The sequence below is a fragment of the Trachurus trachurus genome, assembly GCF_905171665.1.
Source record: "Trachurus trachurus genome assembly, chromosome: 23".
Taxonomy (NCBI): domain Eukaryota; kingdom Metazoa; phylum Chordata; class Actinopteri; order Carangiformes; family Carangidae; genus Trachurus; species Trachurus trachurus.
The window spans coordinates 11,825,543-11,844,552 of NC_139912.1; the positions used below are offsets into that span (position 1 = coordinate 11,825,543).

Genomic DNA, 19,010 nt, shown 5'->3' on the forward strand with positions numbered 1-19,010 from the left:
AAAGCATTGAGTCAGCTTGCCTTTACCTGTCTTGTTAAATAGCCAAATCAGACTAAATGTAGGTAAAAATATAAAAAAAGAATACAAATGATATCTACTCCTGAGAATGTTTTTAAGAACACAGTCATGGCTAAAAATATACCTTTGCCCACAGGGCCTACCTCATGCCTGCTGTGACAACAGGGATGTTTTTCTCATGGCTTCACACACAAGCAGGTCTGTCAATGACATCAACCAGTAATTATCATTCATATACAAAAAACACAATTACAACATTCATAACATACATTGTGTGCATACCTGCCAAACTTGGCACAGGTTAAGATACATGTGCAAGACACAAAATGGCTGCCAGTGAGTGGGGCACCATACCAGATGAATGGAACAAAAACCATGTCCAAATACTCTTCAGAAATTTTTCACCCACTGGGACGCAATAGTGGATACTAAAATATCAGCATGTACCATACCTTTCCCTATACAGTGTGACAATCACATTTATTTTTTAAAAATCTGCATTATCTTTTGAGTGTTTTATGTCAGAGGAATGACATGAAAAAGGGGATCAGAAGAGCGTTTTTATTAAATCTTTTTTTTTTTAGGAAAATCTACAAAGTTAAAACACATGCAGAGTAGTGAAAACTGCATTAGCAACGAGATGTCACAGGAAGGCAAAATAAGTAAATACAGGCATCCTGAATCTAATTTCAAACAAGGTTAAAGTTCATGGCACATGGTTCTATCTGCCTGCAATAGTCAGGACTTTACCATTGATTAACATAAACACTTCAACACACAAAAAAAAGGATTTTGTTCTTTTCCAGGAGAACTCATACCCATGTTGCTTTTCAAGCAAAACAGTACACACACGAAAAAGGACTTCCTCACAGTTTTTTTTTTTTCCGCTAATCTGAGGTTAATGTTTACCGCTCACGCAAATGACTCAACATACAGTGGAGGTAAACATTACCCTTCCAGTGTCGAGCCATTTGGCCCTTGCTCACCATCCAGGATTCCTTGTCCATTGTATTCCATAGAAATCCAGACCATCAAGATGACATGAAGCAGCCTTCATGTGAGGTTAGTAGTAGATACCTTGCCTGTGGCCAATTTACATACTGACACATGTTCTATTACTATGACTACTTATTTATAAACATAACACTAGGCCTATACAGACCTGGTTGCACATCCCAATTTTTATGGAGCAGGATTCAGATGTTTTAGAGCCGCGCGTGGGCGTCCTTCACATATTTCACTGTTCACAGAGATAATCGTTTGCCTGAAGACCCAATCACCTTCCTTTTTCACTCCCCCCCAGAAACACTTGGACTGTAAACATGACTTTAAGGGATGGCATACATTGATATGATATGACACTGGTCACTGGTACTACTGATTCTGTACCGCAAAAAGAGGGTAGGGTCAGTTCATAGCCTCAGTGCCGCGATGCTGTTTGGTTGGAAACAGTTTGCTGAGACGGAGATGAGGATACCTGCCACTGTCGGAAAATAGCAAATACCCTTTTAGATTTGTCACGAGGACCCTGCGAGGAAAGAGAGGAAAGAGGAATGTCACATATTGTTCATCAGAAAACACAGACGGCAAATCAATTAGGGTTGGGAACATTTTTTTTTTTTAAAGATGTCTAAATACGCACATTTAAAATATGTATCTGATTCACACCATTTTTTGATTAAACTTCGTTATGAAATATAAACTTGACTTGCCTGTGCTGGACTGCCTCCACCTGCGTCAGAGTTCTTCTTCATGGGCATGAGGAGGTCAAGGGCGGCCTTCCAGCCCTGCTGATGAGGTGACGAGCCCCCGCCCACAGCAGAGGTGGCTCCAGGATCCACATTTTCCTTTCCCACAGAGATCCAGGGACACCAGTCTCTGTGTTGAGCGAGAGGGTCAAATGCATTCTTGTGCAGGAGCCCATCCTTGAAAAAAAACAGGGAAAGTAGGTCAAAAAGTGACATGTAGCAATACAATTGGAAAAAATAAAAGCATATGCGAAAACCTCTTTCAAATTTGACTACAATTAGGATTCAGTTTTCCATCAGGTCTCTTTTGTCTATTAAAGGGACAACAAGGAGTTTCTATTTGGTTATAAAAAAGTCTCACGTTAATGTGGATGACTCTACGCTACCCACACTTGTTAATGGCTCCATTTTCGATAAATGTATAGTTTTGTCTCTATCGTTATTTTGTTATTTTAATTAAAGGTGGAAATGCTGGGCGAGCCGACCAGCGTTGCCTTACTTTCGGTTTGGCGGATGCTGCCCGGCGGATCATGAGAATAACGCCGCCGAATCGCCGTTTATGGTCGGAACTACGACGGTATCTGATCGTCTTCTAACCTCTGACTTTCATTCTTGATGAATGAAAACATTCTTGGCAAAACGTCCGTCTTGCGCCGGTCCAAGAATTTCACCGTGCGCGCGGAGGCTCATGGTAAATGTACTATGAAAACACTTCGCTTTCCAAAACTTCTGGTTGTCCCTTTAAATGCTGCCTAAGCCATGATGAAACTTTTCTTACAGGACCACCGACTGATGAGAGGCACAGGCGTTTGGGAGCGTGTTGCAGGCCAGCTGCACCATCGGCCCCAGAGTTGTCCCCCTGTCCTCTGCTGCGAGTTGCAGGCCTCTTGCCCCTGGTCAAGGGACTTGGCGGTTCTTCACTGGGGCTTGGTGAGTCTCTGCTTCGTGCTCGTAAGCCCACGGGGGAGGAAGTTCCCTCACCCTGTAACATTCATTAGGAAACAGTGGAAAAAAAACAGCTCAGCAGCCTGGTTCTGGAGATTTTCTTTGACCTCAGTGTACATGGGACAAGCTCTCCGATTTAAATGAATACATGCAAATATGGCTTTCTTACTTGGCTAGTAATACGTACCTGGTCTGTGCGGGTGGAGTCCTGACTTCGTAGCTTCATGCGACATGGAGTTGTGGCGGGGCTGGGTGAAGCAGACTGAGTTTGATCCGCCTGACCCTCTTGTGTGGCCGCGGAGACAGGACCTGCTGCTTGTGTGGACTGGGCCACGGTGTTTGTGGAAGCGTCTCCATCATCCGGCATCATTCCCTCCATCTGGAAGAAGTTCCACAAGCCCACCTTGCGCATACAGTAGGAGCAGGTGAGGATGGGCAGGCTCATGGCGTGCAGAGCTGGGCTGAGATGGAACAAAATCAAAACTCAGAACACATCGGATTGAGGAGAGCAAACAGATTCGGTGCCACGTTTCTCTCAGCTTCGGAACATTCTGTACATTTGATATCGGGAATTAGCTCCTGTGTGTGTGTGTGTGCGTGTGTGTGAGAGAGTGTGCGTTCTCTAGTTCACAGCAACAATGAGAAGGAGCCTGGGGTTTAATCTCACCTTGCCGCCCAGCCACAGAGAGAAACAATGCATGCAGCCACCTGCACAGCCAAAGGCTCAGAACATGGAGTCCCTCCCTTCTTTTTCTGTTCTTCCTCAATCAGCTGCAGCAGAACACTGATGACATCTTCAGTCAAAGACTGCAAGGAGACAGGAGACATTGATTGCATGTGATCATCTTAAAACCCATTGTTTTCTATAGGAAAAATTTCATTTCTTTCCACAATCTGACCAATCAATTCCATAATGTGATCCATTCTCTTCATCTATGTGTATGAACAATGATCATCATGTCGATGGCTCCTCACCATAGATTTCAGCTGCTCTGGTTTCATAGCTGGCAGCTGCTGTGCGAGGAGACAGGCGCTCTGAAAACGCTCTAAGAAGGCAGCGAGCAGTGTTGATGGTTCACAGGCTGGAACCAGCCAGAACCGCTCTGAAAGGAAAGCAACACACACAATCACCATCATGTGGGTAGCTCATTTAATCCAACTATGACGTGGTCAAGTTAAAAATGATCTTACCTGGGCAAGGAAAGTCAGGCCAAGTACAAAACTTCTCATGCTGCGTCTGAAGCTGCCTCGATATCTCTGCAATGCGGGATTCATCTATTTAAAAGAAGAGAGTGGCTTGACCTTTAGTTTCTGGCACACAGGCAACATCAGGCTGACCTTGGCAGAACAAAGCGCCCCGGCTGTGGCGTTCTCTTCCCCTTCTGTTGCCGTTAAGTTTTGCTTACATTTCTCAAAGTCTAAAGTCGGCTGTAGTGATGCGCAGAGGAAAGCCTGGCAGCTGGAGCACTTCAGCATGTCGCAGCCCACGTTGATCCAGCCGTACCGGGCGCACATCAGAGGGGACAGCGTGCGGGGTTTGCCTGCCCATTTCAAACAGTGCTCTGCTAAGGAAACATTTGCCTCAGATGCAAAACAAAACATAATCACATTCATTTCTGCATTTTTTTATTCTATTTTATTTTATAAACTACATATCAAAATGTCAGCTGACCAAATGCTGTTTCTTATTAGTGACCATGTGGTTGTATAATGTGAGGAAGAACAAAAACAGATGTCCCACACTGGGTCAAAAGTTCAAAGATGGATAGAAAAAAGGATATTGAATAGGATTCCACTCTTGAGAAAAATGCTTCTTTGTTTGTCGCCTCGCAGGGAGCTTGAGTGTTGCTTTTTACTTCCAGGACATTCAGATCTCCACTGAAATCCACACAAAGGAAAAGACAGATGTTTAATTTAAATTTTCAACATACTTTAATATAATTTCAATGAGATAAAATGTGCAACGTGTATGGTTACATTTCTTCTCATGCACCTCCATTGCTACCCAGGAGTGCTTGATGGAGGGCTGAACATATTGTACAACCTCAGTGAAACTTGCGTAACGACAGGACAGAATAGAAACACCACGGCTTATCAAGAGCTGTTGTGTTTTGTTGTGTTGTGTTGTGATGATGCACAATAGAAAGTCTGACAACATGTATTATATAAATAGCCTAGCATCGGTTTTTTTTGTTTCTTTTGCGACATATGGTCGACACTCCAAACTATTAAAGAGTAGCATGTTACTATGTCCAACTTTCGGTCCCCACCCCCCTTATCAGCAGCAGTGCACATGAGCGATTACACGACGACCACTGTAGCAAAGCTGAAAAAACTCAATTACGAGCCAAATAATGAAAAAAAAATCTGTAGTGTGTAAGCTCACACTCATGGCCTGCATGCTTCCACATTTGTGCAGACTTGTCCCTCCTCCTCCTGCTGCTACTGCTGCTGCTGCTGCACTGAGTGAAGGCGGCTAAAGTAGCAGCGCTGCCGGGCTAAGTGGGCTAGCCACATCTAGCTAATGTCAACTTGTACTTTCAATCAAACAAAAAGCGCGAGAATAATCGGGAGACTGCACCTGAAGGCTCCGAGGTTTGCCGACGACACCCCCTCATTGAGGATTTCGCGAACTTTCTCCGGAGAAGCGAAGGAAGATTTCTGTAGATTAGAGTTGCTGAGACGATCCCCACGACTGCCGCTGAGAGTCGCCATGATCGTCTCTGACGTCCCCCCGGAAAAATAAACCCAGAGACCGATCGTTCCGCCTTGTAAGACCCCCCTCCCTGCCCGGACTACAGCGCAGCCCCCGGCCCCTCAAATGGGTTTGGCATCTCCCTCAACACAGTTTTAATTTTTACAGGTGGAAACATACAGCTGAAAACATATTTTGATAAATTAAGTTTTTTGGTTCCACCCCTTTTTTTTTTTTTTTTTTACTTCCTTTTTTTTGCATTTGTATTGGTTGATCATTTGTGTCAACTATGCACTAATTAATAGAGAAATATACACCATGTAAGCACAGAATAAAACATCAAAAAATCAAAGTGCTGCTTAAAGTCACATTGTTTTTCAGAGTAGGCTATAATGTGATTAAGTTGGACAAACAGCATCAACAAATTAGTTGGTAATTAATCAAATTAGGCCACTTCAGACAAGTTGCCACACTGGCCTTGGCTTACCCATCAGTCAGTGTGGGTATACACACCATACACATCCCACCACTGCTGTAGCCACAGAGCACCCAGTAGGACCACTATCCTGCAGAGGGCACTATGTAGTCATTATAACCACAACTACACACAGATAGAGATACTGTAACAATTATTCTAAAATGAAAGAATATAATATTATATAGTATATAGTATATGTTATATATTTTCTATAGATTAACGTGCCTGTCAAAAATGAAAGGAATAATAAAAAAAAGCAAATGCATGATATACCCTAACTAAGTAATTTTAAAGGGTAAACGTTTATGATTTCTATTAATAACTTAAATACTCAGTGGTGAGTCTGGTTGGTGGTTATTATCCATTATCTCTGAAATATGTAGAATTCTGAACGTAGTAATTTCGTCTCATGAGCTCACTGCGTTAGGGTTAGGGGTTAGGGTTTCTAAATTCAGGCCATGACCCTGGGAGTGATACCATTTCATGGTGTGACACTGACTTTCTATTTCACTTAGTCATATCCAGCCCCCACAGGTCTTGACCACATAGAGAGGTAGTTTGGCTACAGTTTTATTTCTGTGTACACATTGACAAACTGTTATTCTGTAAATATAAAATACCTGACACTTTTTTAAAAACGTGTAAAGTCACAAACATCTTGCACACATAGGCTAAAACACATCTGGAAATACACAAATTCCACGACTAAATCTATAAATGTGATCAGACTCAATTCTTTGAAATATATGAAAAACATCTATGAATATCTTTCCAACATCCCAGCTTACATGCCCATGCAGGCCCACTGTGAGTGGTTGTGGATTTACTGTGTGACAGTGTGGGCAGAGCAAAACCCACACTAATCCCATGTTAGGAGTAGGACCCATATGCTGTTTTTTTGTGGGCATGACAAATAAAGGTAATTGAATTGAACCGTAAATCCCAATTTGCTTATTAGTCGTAGCTTTTTGTTGACTGACGACAAGAACAAAACCCATTTTAAATGCATGGTGCCTTTAATGGGAAATTCAATGACTTGAATCCAATGTAAACACTCTTGTACGGTACTAAGTTAACTCAACATTGTGCTGTTGTCTGTTTGTACATTCTGTTTTTTTTAATGATATGGCATTAAAAATACAATGTAGAAAATTATAATAATTACAATAAATCACTTAAGCACTACAATCATTCTACTGTTGCTCCCTGAAGCAAACACATCTGGTTACTAAAGGTTCATGATAAGCAGAGGGAAGAGAGAAAAAAAAAGGTCTTTGTGCTGTGGTTTTCAAGAGCATCAAACACAAATGTCTGACACAGGAACAATGCACATCTGCAGTGCATGAAGTTGAGCCCAGCTCAACTTTTACATCTGACAACACAACAGCTGCATTTACTACAGGCATACAGATGTTGGGAGTTTATATCACAGACAGCAAAAACAGATTTTTTCTTTGTGTAGTTTGAGATTAGATAGGATACATTCTGAAAAGACATAGTAAATATAGCACTGTAATTTGGCATTAGCTATAACCACTCTTTTGAAAATAAGTCTAAATAACTCCCAAATAGTTTGTTTCCTCTTTGATATTACAGCTCACAAGATGTTGTGTCCAGCTGTGTGTGCACACGAGGATGCATCACACTGCCTGCAGTCTCCTGCCCAGCTTCATAGTGAAGGTTTCTCAGTATTTCCATTCAAGTTCATTCCAACTTGACTTTCTGATGTGAAGAAAGCCAAAAAAGAAAAAAAAAATAATGGTCACTTTTTTTTGGTGAATGAGCGAGTTTCCACCAACCAATCACAATAACAGTATGCAGATTTTTTCAGTGACCACACAACAAATCTTTTACCTGCAGAGAAAGTTCTAAATATGATTATTTATAACACTTACTTCTTTGGGATTACAAAAAAAGTAACTTTTTTTTCTCATTGTTAACACTAATACAATCTCTTTTTCTCATTTAAATTTTTTCAACTATACCTATCACACGGATTGAGCTAATCTATGCCTTGAAAAATTAATAACATTTACCTTTATTCTGTAAACCTCACTTACTTTGAATGGAGTCACACACAAGCACACACACCTCCAGGTATGACTATCCACAAATACCCCCATGATGGCAGGGCAAACATTCAGTATGTAAACAGTAATGAATAGTTTTTAATATGTGTACATTTCCTTCATACTTTAATTACTCAAAATCCACTGATATGATTAAATATTGTGCACTTTGTTACAGACACAGATCTAAGGTAAGTTCAGCCCACAGCACACTACTCAGCAGAGGATCAGTCAAAGACGTCTCCTTCCTGTGAAGCTATCAGGCGAGACTCCCCATGATGCAAAGTGAAGAAGGATTCTGGTTTGAGTCCTTTCTGCTCCAGGGCCTCTCTGAGACGAACCGGCGGCTCCATGTAGTACTGAACAGAAGAACATGTGAGTAGTAAAGACCATCACTGAGCATCACCGTTTATGAACTTGAGGCAGGTTCATTTTTTTTTAGCTCAGTGCTTTTGCTAGCTAGTCTCCAACTTTCCAAGCACGGCAGCGAGCCAGAGGCTGCATTAAACCATGATCACTGCAGAAATAGTCTTGCAGCTTAACAAACAATGACACCTTTGTTATGTTGTGTTGCCAGAACATAATAGACTGTCAGAGCACATTTTTTACCTCTCTAACCCCCTCTCTGGCTCTAAAGTCCCCTGTGTGAGACCAGTGATACACAGCAGCTCTCTGGGCTACTGACTTAACTCAATTTCTGTGAGTTAGCCTCATCTTTCCAATAGAACTGACATGGACATGGACAAAATGTTGACATAAACTCAACATCATCCCTGACTGCAGGCTTCAGACTGACCCTGTAGTAAAATAAACAGACTGTTGCTTTAAACTATACAGACACAAGATCAATTTGTCAATAACTTTCTGTACAGATGTACAGTACATTCCTACCTCATAGGCAAGAGCAAAGGTTCCCCAGTGAATGGCAACCGAGTGTTTGGCCTGAAGGTCCTGGTGAATCTGAACGGCCTCTGCTGGATCAACATGCTGCCCCTGCATCACGTCCCTGAAAAAACAAGAATCAATGTGTCTCCGAAGGTCTTTTATACGTATATGTGTTTATAAATAAGATCATTCAAATCATTAAGATCATTTCTATGCATTAATGTGTCATACAGAAGACTTTCCGATGAGATGTGTTAAACCAATGTTTATTATTATGCAGAGGGAGAATATGGGAAACACCAATGGATATGATGTAGCTACAACGATGTAAAGTAGGATTAAATTGCATTAAATGAATACGGATGTGCCTTAGTAATGTGGACACTGTGTGTTTAAAGGTGTACAGAAATGGCCGTTTGTCCTGTTTGTCGCGCCGAGTTGTCACGAGTTGCCGCACGAGTTTACCCGAATAAGGAAAACAAATTTGATTGGTCGTTATGGAGCGGGCGGGATATTCAAAGCTTGGGGCGAGACCGAGCTCGGTGTGTGTGTGTCTCAGACGTTTGATTGACGGATGATGGATCCAATATCAGTGGCTGATGAATCGTGAGCAGGCTGACGTATAATCCGTGCGCCTGCATTATCTAATGCGGAAAAAAAAAACCATACTCTCATCCCGGATTTAATCAAAAATAGAATTTTGCACAAAGTTTGGCCTACATCGTCTGATAGATGAGTTATTACACTAATGTTAGGACCCACAGTGGGCTCAAATTCAATTTTCTTTTCTGTACAGCTTTAATATACAGTACCTGGGCAGGTATGCTCCGATGGGGATTGCTGCGAGGTCAAATGGTCCAAAGCGGCGTCCTATCTCCTGGAAGGAAGGGCAGTAGCCGGTATCACCAGCGAAGAAGAATCGATGATCTGGACCCAGAATAGACCAACTGCTCCATAAAGTCTGGAAGAGACAGAGGAGGAGAAGAAGAATATGTTTTTATTCAACTGAATCTGAATCTCTAAACCAATCAAAATTAACAGAGGGACATTTTTTCCAAGATCTTCAAGAAGTCGCTGGCTCAACTGTAGATACTTATAATACTTATAATAAATCAATGTGATTGGCCAAATGAGCACCAGTATTAAAAAGCAGCAGTTAAAACATTATGCGCTGCAATTAATAAGTCAGTATTAACTAATAATTAGGTAGTAAGGTATTTCTAATCAATACTTGCCTTGTTGTCATCCAGAGCTGTACGTTTGCTCCAGTGCTGAGATGGAGTGCAGACGAACGTCACGTCGTCATGACCTGGGACACAGTTCTCCTCCCACCAGTCCAGTTCCATCACGTTCTCGCAGCCCATTTTCACCAACCAGTCCATCAAACCGAGGGGCACGAACCTAAGAAACACACACTGATATTATTTGACATTTAAGGTCCATTTGACTTTTGTTTTTTCCCACAAACACAAAGGTGTACTAAAAGACACAGTGGTTGAGATTGGCAGCTCAACACATATAGGATATAGAATCAATTTGTCACATGTACCAGCGTAGCTCTCCTCCAAAGCGTGCGTTAAGGCTGGCCACAGATCCAGCATCCAGGTGGTCGTAATGAGAATGACTGATGACGACAGCATCAATCCTGGGCAGCTGTTGGATGGGGAGAAGACATTTTTTTGTTGGTTTGTTATAGTTTTAATAAAAGGGAACTGATGAAGCAGGTGGAAATTAAAAACAGGAGGAGCTGAACCTGTTCCACAGTGCAGGGAGGCCCTCGGTATCTTTTTGGCCCCATGAACTGGAAAGGTGAGGCCCTTTGGCTGAAGATGGGATCTGTCAGGATATTCAGTCTGTCCATTTCAACCAGAACTGTGGCGTGACCCAACCAGGTCACTCTCAGACCTGGACCGGAGTCAGAGAGGTCCGGGGTCTGGACAAAGTACGGCTCCATCACTGGGAGCTCACTGTCCAGGGCCTGGAGGAAGAGGACGCACCAGCATTTGTCTCACAGTTACACATGTAGTTCACAAGGCTACATCCTAACACACTATATGTTTAAAGAATGTTTCCACCGTCATCGTTTTCGACCTATGACCTCTCTGGTAGTCGATTAGTGTCCCTATTTGCTGTGGTTTTATCCAACAACAAAACACTGTGCAATCTGTGCAAATAAGGGGTTAAACAGTTTTCTGTTACTGTGTGAAAGCAGCCTTTGAAACCTGTTAAGCCCCCACTGAGCTCAGCAAGGTTTCCACTAGCTGCTATAAATACTGTGTGGCTGCTACAGGGGACAAAGAGAAGGAATCAAAAAGAAAATCTCACATAGGCTTCAATAAATTTGATACAGTTTAAATAGAAAAAAGGTAAATTAAGTTGGAGTATATAAATATAATGATTTCATATTTCCTATTTCAGTCTGATAATCACCCACCTCTTTACTGGTTGGTACATTGCTGTGATTTTTATCCAACAAGAAGAACCTGAGCAGCATTGAGTAGGAAGGGAACTTCCATGTGGGCCAGGGGTTGGTCCAGCGGCCATGTTTGTCTCGACAGGACTCTGTCACGTCCTCCTGTAATCAAAATAAACAAAAGCACTGAAGCTGCTTACTGTGGAGGAGCAGGGTGGTAGAGGGTCGTTTCTAAAACAACAACAATTCTATTTATATAGGACATTTCATGCGACAAGCGCAAACTCAATGTGCTTCACAAAAACAAAACAAAGCACAACATTACATAAGGAACACACGTAAAATACATATAAAAGCACAAAAAGACAAAAAGGAGGAAATTGCAAATGAAAAACAATTAAAAACTAAAAGCTTGTGAGAAAAGAAATGTTTTTTTAGTCTGATTTTAAAAGAAGATACTGTTCGTGTGGTAGGGAATTCCAAAGAGTAGGACCATAATGACTGAAAGCACCATGAGCTGATAATGAATGCATTCTTGGGATAGCGAGTAGACCTTTACTGAGATGTAGGAAAGAGCTGCACCATTCAGAGCTTTAAAAACAATAAGTAAAATTTTAAAATCAATTATTTGCTTCACTGGAAGCCAGTGAAGAGATGCTAAAATTCTGGCTGCAGTTTATAAAATGCTTGTTTTGTTACTCCTGGGAAAAGTGTGTTGCAGTCTAACCTACTTGAAATAAAAAGAATCTGGCAAGAATAAAATGGGTCTAACTTTAGATATGTTTCTAAGATGGTAAAAAGAATGGTCTTAGAAATGAAAGAAACATGCTTCTGAAAATTGAGATCGGCATCAATAATCACACCTAAGTTTCTTACATGCTCACTCGGTTTCACAGGAAATGGAGTTAACAAGGAACCGATTTGGTGCCTCAGAGTCTTCGGACCTAGATGTGTTCAGCCATCCAGTGTCTAACATCGTTAATACACTGAATGAGATCATTTACTGGGCTCAGGTGGTCAGCAGAAACAGATATGTATGATTGTGTGTTGTCAGGAAAGTCAAATTAAAGATAAAAACTTAAAACACAATAGACAGACAAATGGAGAGCTGCCATGATGAGGGAAGGAGTTTATGGAAATGAGGAGGTTTGAGGTGAGTTGAGGTAAAGGTGGAACTAGAGCAGGTGAGTTTGTGTAATTCAGGTAAAGAAGCAGGTGGTAGGCGACAGGTGGTCGATATAAAAACGAGGGTTCACCTCCAACCGGTAGTCCAGGCGGAAGCTCTTGCGGGAAGAGCGGGAGGAGCTGCTCTTCCTCTGGGACTGATGAGCTGCCTCTCCACCCTCGGCACCTCTTATCCCTTCATCCTGCAGAAGAAGCACAAACACACACAGTGATGGGGTCGGTTTATAACTGTCATGAATTTAATGTCACAAAATGAGCAATAACAAGTCAAAATGTTTTGCTGTCCAAATATTATCACATATCCCTAAACAAAATTATATTCTCTACAAATGAGCCTTTCAAACTTTTCCTTCCACTAGATAATTTGTCTGTCAAACATGTTATAATTAGCTAAACCACAGCTTCCCATCAAGATGAAGAGGCAGGATAATTTACCTCCACCAGGCTTTTTCTCTCCTCCAGCGCTGCTTTGCCTGAAGATGACGGCTTCTCCATTGGCACACCACCACACCTGGCGTCAACACAAACACAAACACACACACACTTAACTGTCACAGTTTCACCGCCTTGCAAAAAGAAGAACCTGCGGGTGGTGACACAGATACAAGTTGGCTCCTTTAGTTCACCTGTATGCTACTGCAACGATAACACAGGTCATTAAATGTCTGACAGGTGAGATGTAATAGTTTGCATATGGAACAGAAAGACAGTTGGATCGACTCCACTGTATTCAAATCAAACTATTATCAGACGTGACATTTTAGTGCTTCACCGATGCAATAAATCCAGTGGTTTCAAAGAGCTAATCAGTGACTCTTGTGTTTACATTACTTTTTAAGATGAGCTTTCTCATGGGTGTGACACAAACACGACTGTTTTTACCCTTGGGTAATACTGATTAGGAAATAACCAGCATGCTGAATCATGCAGGGTACAAACAGCGTGGAGGTATTTCATGTCAACTGACATGACAAGGACAAACTGTATTCACACGCCTCTTATTGTGGTATCTTTACAGTTCCAGTGTAAAATGACTCTGGCTATTTCCTGCTTGGCAATGCCCACCTCAAAATTGTTGGTGCAATATTAAACCACAAGTTGAGCCCCTCACTTAACTACAGGGCTGTCACAACTAGAGGCAACGTGGAGTAAACACACAGGGAGTTTCCCCCCCCTGTGAGAAAAGTTGAAAAAAATGGGAGCGAGCCTGATATTTTAGTTTAGGGAGTAGTAGAATAAACACCTACATTTACTACACAGATGAGATGATGCTGACACCAACACACTGTCCAGGGCCAAATCACAACCCTTCCATATCCTGCTATTATCCGCAGCACTCACAGTGCAGCACACACCCTCACTAACTACCATGCACTCATGAATGACTCCTTCATGCACTTTGTACATGAGAAAATGCACTCATTCCCAGCCCATATCGACTGAGGACGGGGCAGCGGTATGAAGAAGACTATGGAGAAATGCACTAAGTGTACAAACCAATGCATTTATACAGTAATGCAATGTAAGCTAATTGAGCGCTTGGCCTCTTTGGGGGAACTCCATACATTAAAGCCATGGCATCCTGATGATGATGCACTCATCCTCATGAATGGACTTTAACTGCACACTACACACAGGCACAGGGACAACAATGGAGCTCTGTGGACGAGACAACCAAAGCATGCCCGATGTGGTCACATAAACAACAAACACAGCCTAAAGTCAGACTCTTTCATCTCTCACGTCAAGTTAAATTCAATCTGTCTCTGAAGTTAGCAAACAGAGCTAAGTCTGCTCTTCAAAGAGAAACTCAGGACATAAAACATGCATGAAACTCAATTACACACAATCGTATTTATTTAGCCCAGATTCCTCTCCATCAAGCCTGTCTGAAAAGTCAGCAAACAAAATGAAATGACAATATTGCTGCTGACATGACAGCATCAAGACATGAATTAGTCTAGTCCCATTTGACACTAACTGTAAATTCAGATGACAGGCAGGAGTCTTCACAACTATTTCATCATTGTTTGCACACACAGGAGAGAACAATAAAGTTGACTACAAAGATATGATATATTATTAACCACATAGGCTACCAAAACAAAAAGGTATGATGACACAATTGAACATGTAAATGAGGCAACGACCACACACACACTCACTGTCGAGCACAACAGGCGTCGGTATGTTACACATCATGCAAGTTGTGACCATTTTGAGACGACTTACCTGCAAAACTTGAACGCAACACAACACCGACGGTCGTTCCCTCAGCAAGGAGACATGTTTGTTTCATTTACGTTCACACCACACACCGTTTTTAATGCGAGGCGGCGAGGCAACATTATTAGGAGCTATATACGGTCTCTCTAGAGCATTTCCAATACTGTTTACATTTACTGAGAGGTGTAATTTTTTTTTCCTCTTAGCGAGTGTCGACAAGAAAGTTGACGGCTGCAACAAAACCTGTGTGTTTTGTGGAGGTAAAGACGCGGAGTTGTGGTCCATGCAGCAGGAGCAGCAGCAGCAGCAGGACGGTGTCGGTGAGGATCATGAGTCGGTACCAGCTCTGCGTCTCTGACGTCTGAGCAAAAAGCCTCTGGTCACGTGACCGCCCGAGAAAACTCCTGCTACGACTGGAGGCGGTTTCTAAAATAACCACAAAAAAAACTGACCGAAATAGTAACAAAGAGGAACGTTATGTGTAATGTAGTAGTAGCAGCAGTAATAGAAAAAAAAAAGAAAAGAAAAACCAGATCAATACATTTCTAAAATAGCATCTCAATTGCTTCCATACAGGTAGGTTCTTGAATGATCTTGTAGGGAAAATTAACTTAAATAGAATAGATGGGGTAAAAAAAAAAAATACTTAAAACAAAACAAAGATAGAAAATGTCAGTAAAAATATGATCTTGAATATATTCATATTTACATTTCAAAAATAAATACACACTTTGTCTACAATGCATGAAATGACGTATGTGACTGTGCCTGCATGGATGGATAATGTGTTTGTTAATGTATTAGAATAGGCTATTGTTCTTTTTAACATCTAACATCTGGTAATAGTTTGTGATTCGTCATATTAAATTAAATTGTGCTACATGGACCTATACCCATATATTCACTTGGACATGGTTTGTGCATATGGGATCTAATTGCATAAAAGTAATCACCCACCCACTCTCATTTACTGCAAAAAATCAAATTAAGTAATAGAAGAAGCACAAATTGCTCGCACACACATGCTCGTGTATAGCCTACTTATAGAGGAGTTCAGTTTTGAAAACTTTTACCCCTATAGCCTTTAAAATCTTGGACAAACACACTCTGGCTGGCCTCTGTGCTATGAGGATTCTGGGCCAATAGATATTGATATTATTTATACAAAACATGAAACTATGAACTCACCTCGAGCTCCTCCTCCCGCCGAAGGACACTTGGAGGGACTGTGAGTGTGAACCGAGCAGACTCGCTTTATTCAGTCGCTCAGTGAGTTGACTGAACTTAGAGCTGCACGCCAGGAACAAACGTACAGACCTGCAAGACAACGTCTCCATTCTGCGTCTTTGTATTTCACCATATTTGCATGTAAAATCCAAATAATAAACAGTTCGCGGCGGACACGCGAGTTATATCACAGTTTCTGGCCACATGAGTAGACGCAGCTCGAGGGAAGTTAACGGGGCGTTGGAATCTGGAAAGCAAAAGTCGTTTGAACTTCCTGCTAGACGCCTTCATGGACTCTCGGAAATATGACACTTTCCACTTGTTGATTTTTTTTTTAAACCAAGCTTTTAAAAAGATGCGTTGATAGATCCTCTGCGGACACTTTTTTTTTTTTTATCTATTTAAAGTCATGCTCATTTTTATTAATCATTCAGCCGCACCTAAAGTGATGTCTAACTTTTTTTCTTTTTCTTTTCTTAAATAGTGATTATTACTTACCGGTATATGCAGTCACTTGAATCAAGAAACTTTAGTTTGTTATGTAATGCAAACGCATGGCTACATTACATGGATATAAAACAAACACAAGTTTTTTCACCTGTTATGACATATGACTGAATAAGTACCACTGCAGTGCACAGGGTTTGGTGCAAATCCTCTTATGTGGGCCTTGACCAGCATTTCAACACTGGTCTGAGCTTGAGTGGTCCCAACAGAAGACACTTAGACAAACAATACTGTAAACATATTTACTTTAGATAGAAAATGACAAGATCAGTAAAAAAACAAAAACAACAGCAATAATATCAACAAACCAGCTTTTCAAACTGAATGCTAAAAACGGGGGTTCGCTTTCATCAGGACTCCAAAAAAACCCATAAACAAATCAGCAAATGACAGATTTTTTTCTTTTTTTAAAATCACAATTTTATATCACCATTACTTTGACCACAAAGTAGATCACAAAATATTCATTTGTTTCTTTCAAATAGGACCTGAGGTCAGGAGCTGTGTTTGCCCATTCCTCAGTGCTCCTTGTGGTCTCCATCCTCCTCCAGTTTCCTGATCTCAGACTTCAGGTGGTTGATGTTTTCTCTGCTGGCTTTTAGTTTGTCTTTTAGTTCTGCGATCTCCTGGCTGGTTCTCTTCTTTGCTGCTTCCATTTTCTCCTTGGTCTTTTGCTCCAGCTCGCTGACTGTGGACACAGGCAGACAATCACATGAGCATAAAGACAACAATTGTATATGTAATGGGAAACTTGTTTTTTTGCACTTATGTGCTGTGAAACAACTTTCTAATCGATTCAGTTCCTTTTGGTCAAACTGTTCCTATTAAACAAATAAGCATGTACCTCTTTTGCAAATAATGCTTTAACATCATGATTAATTTCCAGACATACTCTGTACTTTGAACTGTCTGGATAAACATGTGTACGTGATCATCACTGTATACAAATCTGATCCTATTATCAGTATGTGTCCACTGTCCAGAGTCATATGCTACTCTGTAATAAATTCTATAAATCTCAGTGAGACTTAATGTTGTCTGTACTCCCTCACCATAGAGCAAACTTTTGCCTCTACCGTATATAAATTCTCCTCTTCAGTAGAAACTTGTATGTTGTATTCATACACTTGTTTCTCCATGTTCATTGTGTGTGTGTGTGCGTGTACATACACTCTGTCTCATGCTTGTATGCGCCCAGGGTGAGTTGTCTTGATGTGGTCAGTAGCTGCTGCATCATGGCGGTAGGATCCTGGAAGATCTGAAAGAAAACACAGTCACTCTCACACAGTTCTCCATTTCAAACAAAACATCAATCAAAGATCCATTATGTGAAAACATGTCATGATTAATTTCATTTTGGTAGAATTGTGAGTACATGTGCAAGTGTAAAAGAATATAGAAATAATGCAGCACAAGTAGTCGTACCATTTCATCGTAGAACTCAGAGACGACCGTCTTCTTCGGCATGGCACTGGAGTCTGACTGGAACAGCTTCAATAGATGGTACAGAGTGACCTAAACACACACAGGAAAGCACAGTAAAATTACACCCACTGCTTACTAAATACTAACTGATCTCAGTAAATATCAGTCAAATGTTTTCCCTTTAGTACATTTTAAATGACTGTTTCTACTAGTGGTGGATCTTACTGGTCTCTCATTGGGGTCAATGAAGAAGATCTTAATGATGATCTCGAACTCTCCCCAGCCCGTCTCTGTGATCTCATATGGAGGCTTTGTCACCACTGTGAAAAGGGAAAATTAATAGGAAACAGATATAGAATTATTTTAACTCACAACTGAAGCAGGCTAAACACAATCAAACAAAAGCAGATACAGGCCATATATAACATTGTCATATTAAGTTATAAAATATAATGTGCCATTCTCTCTCCAATGGCATTTGTTCATGTTTACACTATTAAGTTTAATCAACAGGAAGCAGACTAATGTAGGGTCCTCTCACCTCTCAGTGGGTTACCATAGCTCTCATGTAGCTTGAACTGGATCTTCTTCACATATGCTGACATGTCCTGGAAGAACAATGGGATGTACTTCAATTGAACGAAAGTACAAAACCTTCAAACTGACAGTGGCATCTAGCTGGACATTATCTTTCAGTCTGTTGTATTACATCACTGTATTCTGTGCAGTAGTTTATAGACTTGGACGTCTCACCTCATTTCTGTAAGGCTTCACATAAACAGACCACTGATGTGTGTGTCCATCCTCCTCTCTCTTCTTCCCAAAGTAGCGGGCAACGTTACCAAACACAATGGGCTTTACAATAGTCACTCCCTGTAGTAAACAGAAAGAAAGCACATGGATAGATTCCCTTAGTTATGTTAAACTATTTAAAAGTCTTTTTTTTTATATCATCAAAGAACACCGGACTAGTCCCGTGCATTACCTTTACTCGTCCCCCGGAATCTGGTCCAAATTCAGTCATCTTTTTAAACATAGTACAGATAAGCGAGAGAAAAGTTGACTTCGTATCACACTCTACAGGACTCTTCGTGCTCCACAGCGTGTCTGTGTTTTTAATAAACCTGCCATTTAAGCACCAAAAATGTGCTTTTTATAGCAGCAATCTCGTTTCAAACCGCCACCCAAA

General features: G+C 41.1%; 3 protein-coding genes across 4 annotated transcripts; all 3 read right to left on the reverse strand.

Annotated features, from left to right (window-relative positions):
- Nucleotides 1-607: 607 nt before the first annotated feature.
- On the reverse strand, nt 608-5,434 carry zc3hc1 (zinc finger, C3HC-type containing 1). Its single transcript, XM_083999292.1, has 10 exons — nt 5,293-5,434; nt 4,493-4,589; nt 4,118-4,268; nt 3,903-3,986; nt 3,687-3,814; nt 3,379-3,518; nt 2,899-3,172; nt 2,545-2,748; nt 1,731-1,943; nt 608-1,546 (listed from the first exon to the last, which is right to left on the reverse strand). The coding sequence occupies exons 1-10, from the start codon at nt 5,424-5,426 to the stop codon at nt 1,439-1,441; spliced, it is 1,533 nt and encodes a 510-aa protein (XP_083855418.1). The 5' UTR covers nt 5,427-5,434; the 3' UTR covers nt 608-1,438.
- A 1,256-nt stretch (nt 5,435-6,690) lies between these two features.
- napepld (N-acyl phosphatidylethanolamine phospholipase D) lies at nt 6,691-16,108 on the reverse strand. 2 transcript variants are annotated; one of them, XM_083999131.1, is made up of 10 exons: nt 15,851-16,108; nt 12,872-12,947; nt 12,508-12,618; nt 11,273-11,413; nt 10,592-10,816; nt 10,388-10,491; nt 10,074-10,239; nt 9,651-9,799; nt 8,845-8,959; nt 6,691-8,312 (listed from the first exon to the last, which is right to left on the reverse strand). In XM_083999131.1, the coding sequence occupies exons 1-10, from the start codon at nt 15,997-15,999 to the stop codon at nt 8,181-8,183; spliced, it is 1,368 nt and encodes a 455-aa protein (XP_083855257.1). In that variant the 5' UTR covers nt 16,000-16,108; the 3' UTR covers nt 6,691-8,180. The 2 variants fall into 2 exon arrangements, with proteins under 2 accessions (XP_083855257.1, XP_083855258.1); XM_083999132.1 differs by lacking the exon at nt 15,851-16,108 and adding an exon at nt 14,669-15,030 and having other exon boundaries at nt 6,696-8,312.
- Nucleotides 16,109-16,674: 566 nt separating this feature from the next.
- Nucleotides 16,675-19,010, reverse strand: yeats4 (YEATS domain containing 4). Its single transcript, XM_083999481.1, has 7 exons — nt 18,807-19,010; nt 18,575-18,694; nt 18,363-18,429; nt 18,047-18,141; nt 17,822-17,911; nt 17,567-17,654; nt 16,675-17,084 (listed from the first exon to the last, which is right to left on the reverse strand). The coding sequence occupies exons 1-7, from the start codon at nt 18,855-18,857 to the stop codon at nt 16,915-16,917; spliced, it is 681 nt and encodes a 226-aa protein (XP_083855607.1). The 5' UTR covers nt 18,858-19,010; the 3' UTR covers nt 16,675-16,914.

Bases quoted from the DNA above. Each gene is read 5' to 3' on its own strand.
- zc3hc1 (XM_083999292.1), bottom strand. From the start codon at position 5,426: ATGGCGACTCTCAGCGGCAGTCGTGGGGATCGTCTCAGCAACTCTAAT. The intron at 3,987-4,117 runs GTAAGCAAAACT...TCTTTTAAATAG, and splicing joins GACTTTAGACTTTGAGAAAT to ATGAATCCCGCATTGCAGAG. The intron at 1,944-2,544 runs GTAAGAAAAGTT...TTTTTTTTCAAG, and splicing joins TCTCATCAGTCGGTGGTCCT to GATGGGCTCCTGCACAAGAA.
- napepld (XM_083999131.1), bottom strand. From the start codon at position 15,999: ATGGAGACGTTGTCTTGCAGGTCTGTACGTTTGTTCCTGGCGTGCAGC. The intron at 11,414-12,507 runs GTGAACCCTCGT...TTTTGATTACAG, and splicing joins GCCTGGACTACCGGTTGGAG to GAGGACGTGACAGAGTCCTG. The intron at 9,800-10,073 runs GCAAGTATTGAT...TGTCTCTTCCAG, and splicing joins CAGCTCTGGATGACAACAAG to ACTTTATGGAGCAGTTGGTC.
- yeats4 (XM_083999481.1), bottom strand. From the start codon at position 18,857: ATGTTTAAAAAGATGACTGAATTTGGACCAGATTCCGGGGGACGAGTA. The intron at 18,695-18,806 runs GTAATGCACGGG...TGTTTACTACAG, and splicing joins ATTCCGGGGGACGAGTAAAG to GGAGTGACTATTGTAAAGCC. The intron at 17,655-17,821 runs GTACGACTACTT...GTTTTCTTTCAG, and splicing joins CTGAGTTCTACGATGAAATG to ATCTTCCAGGATCCTACCGC.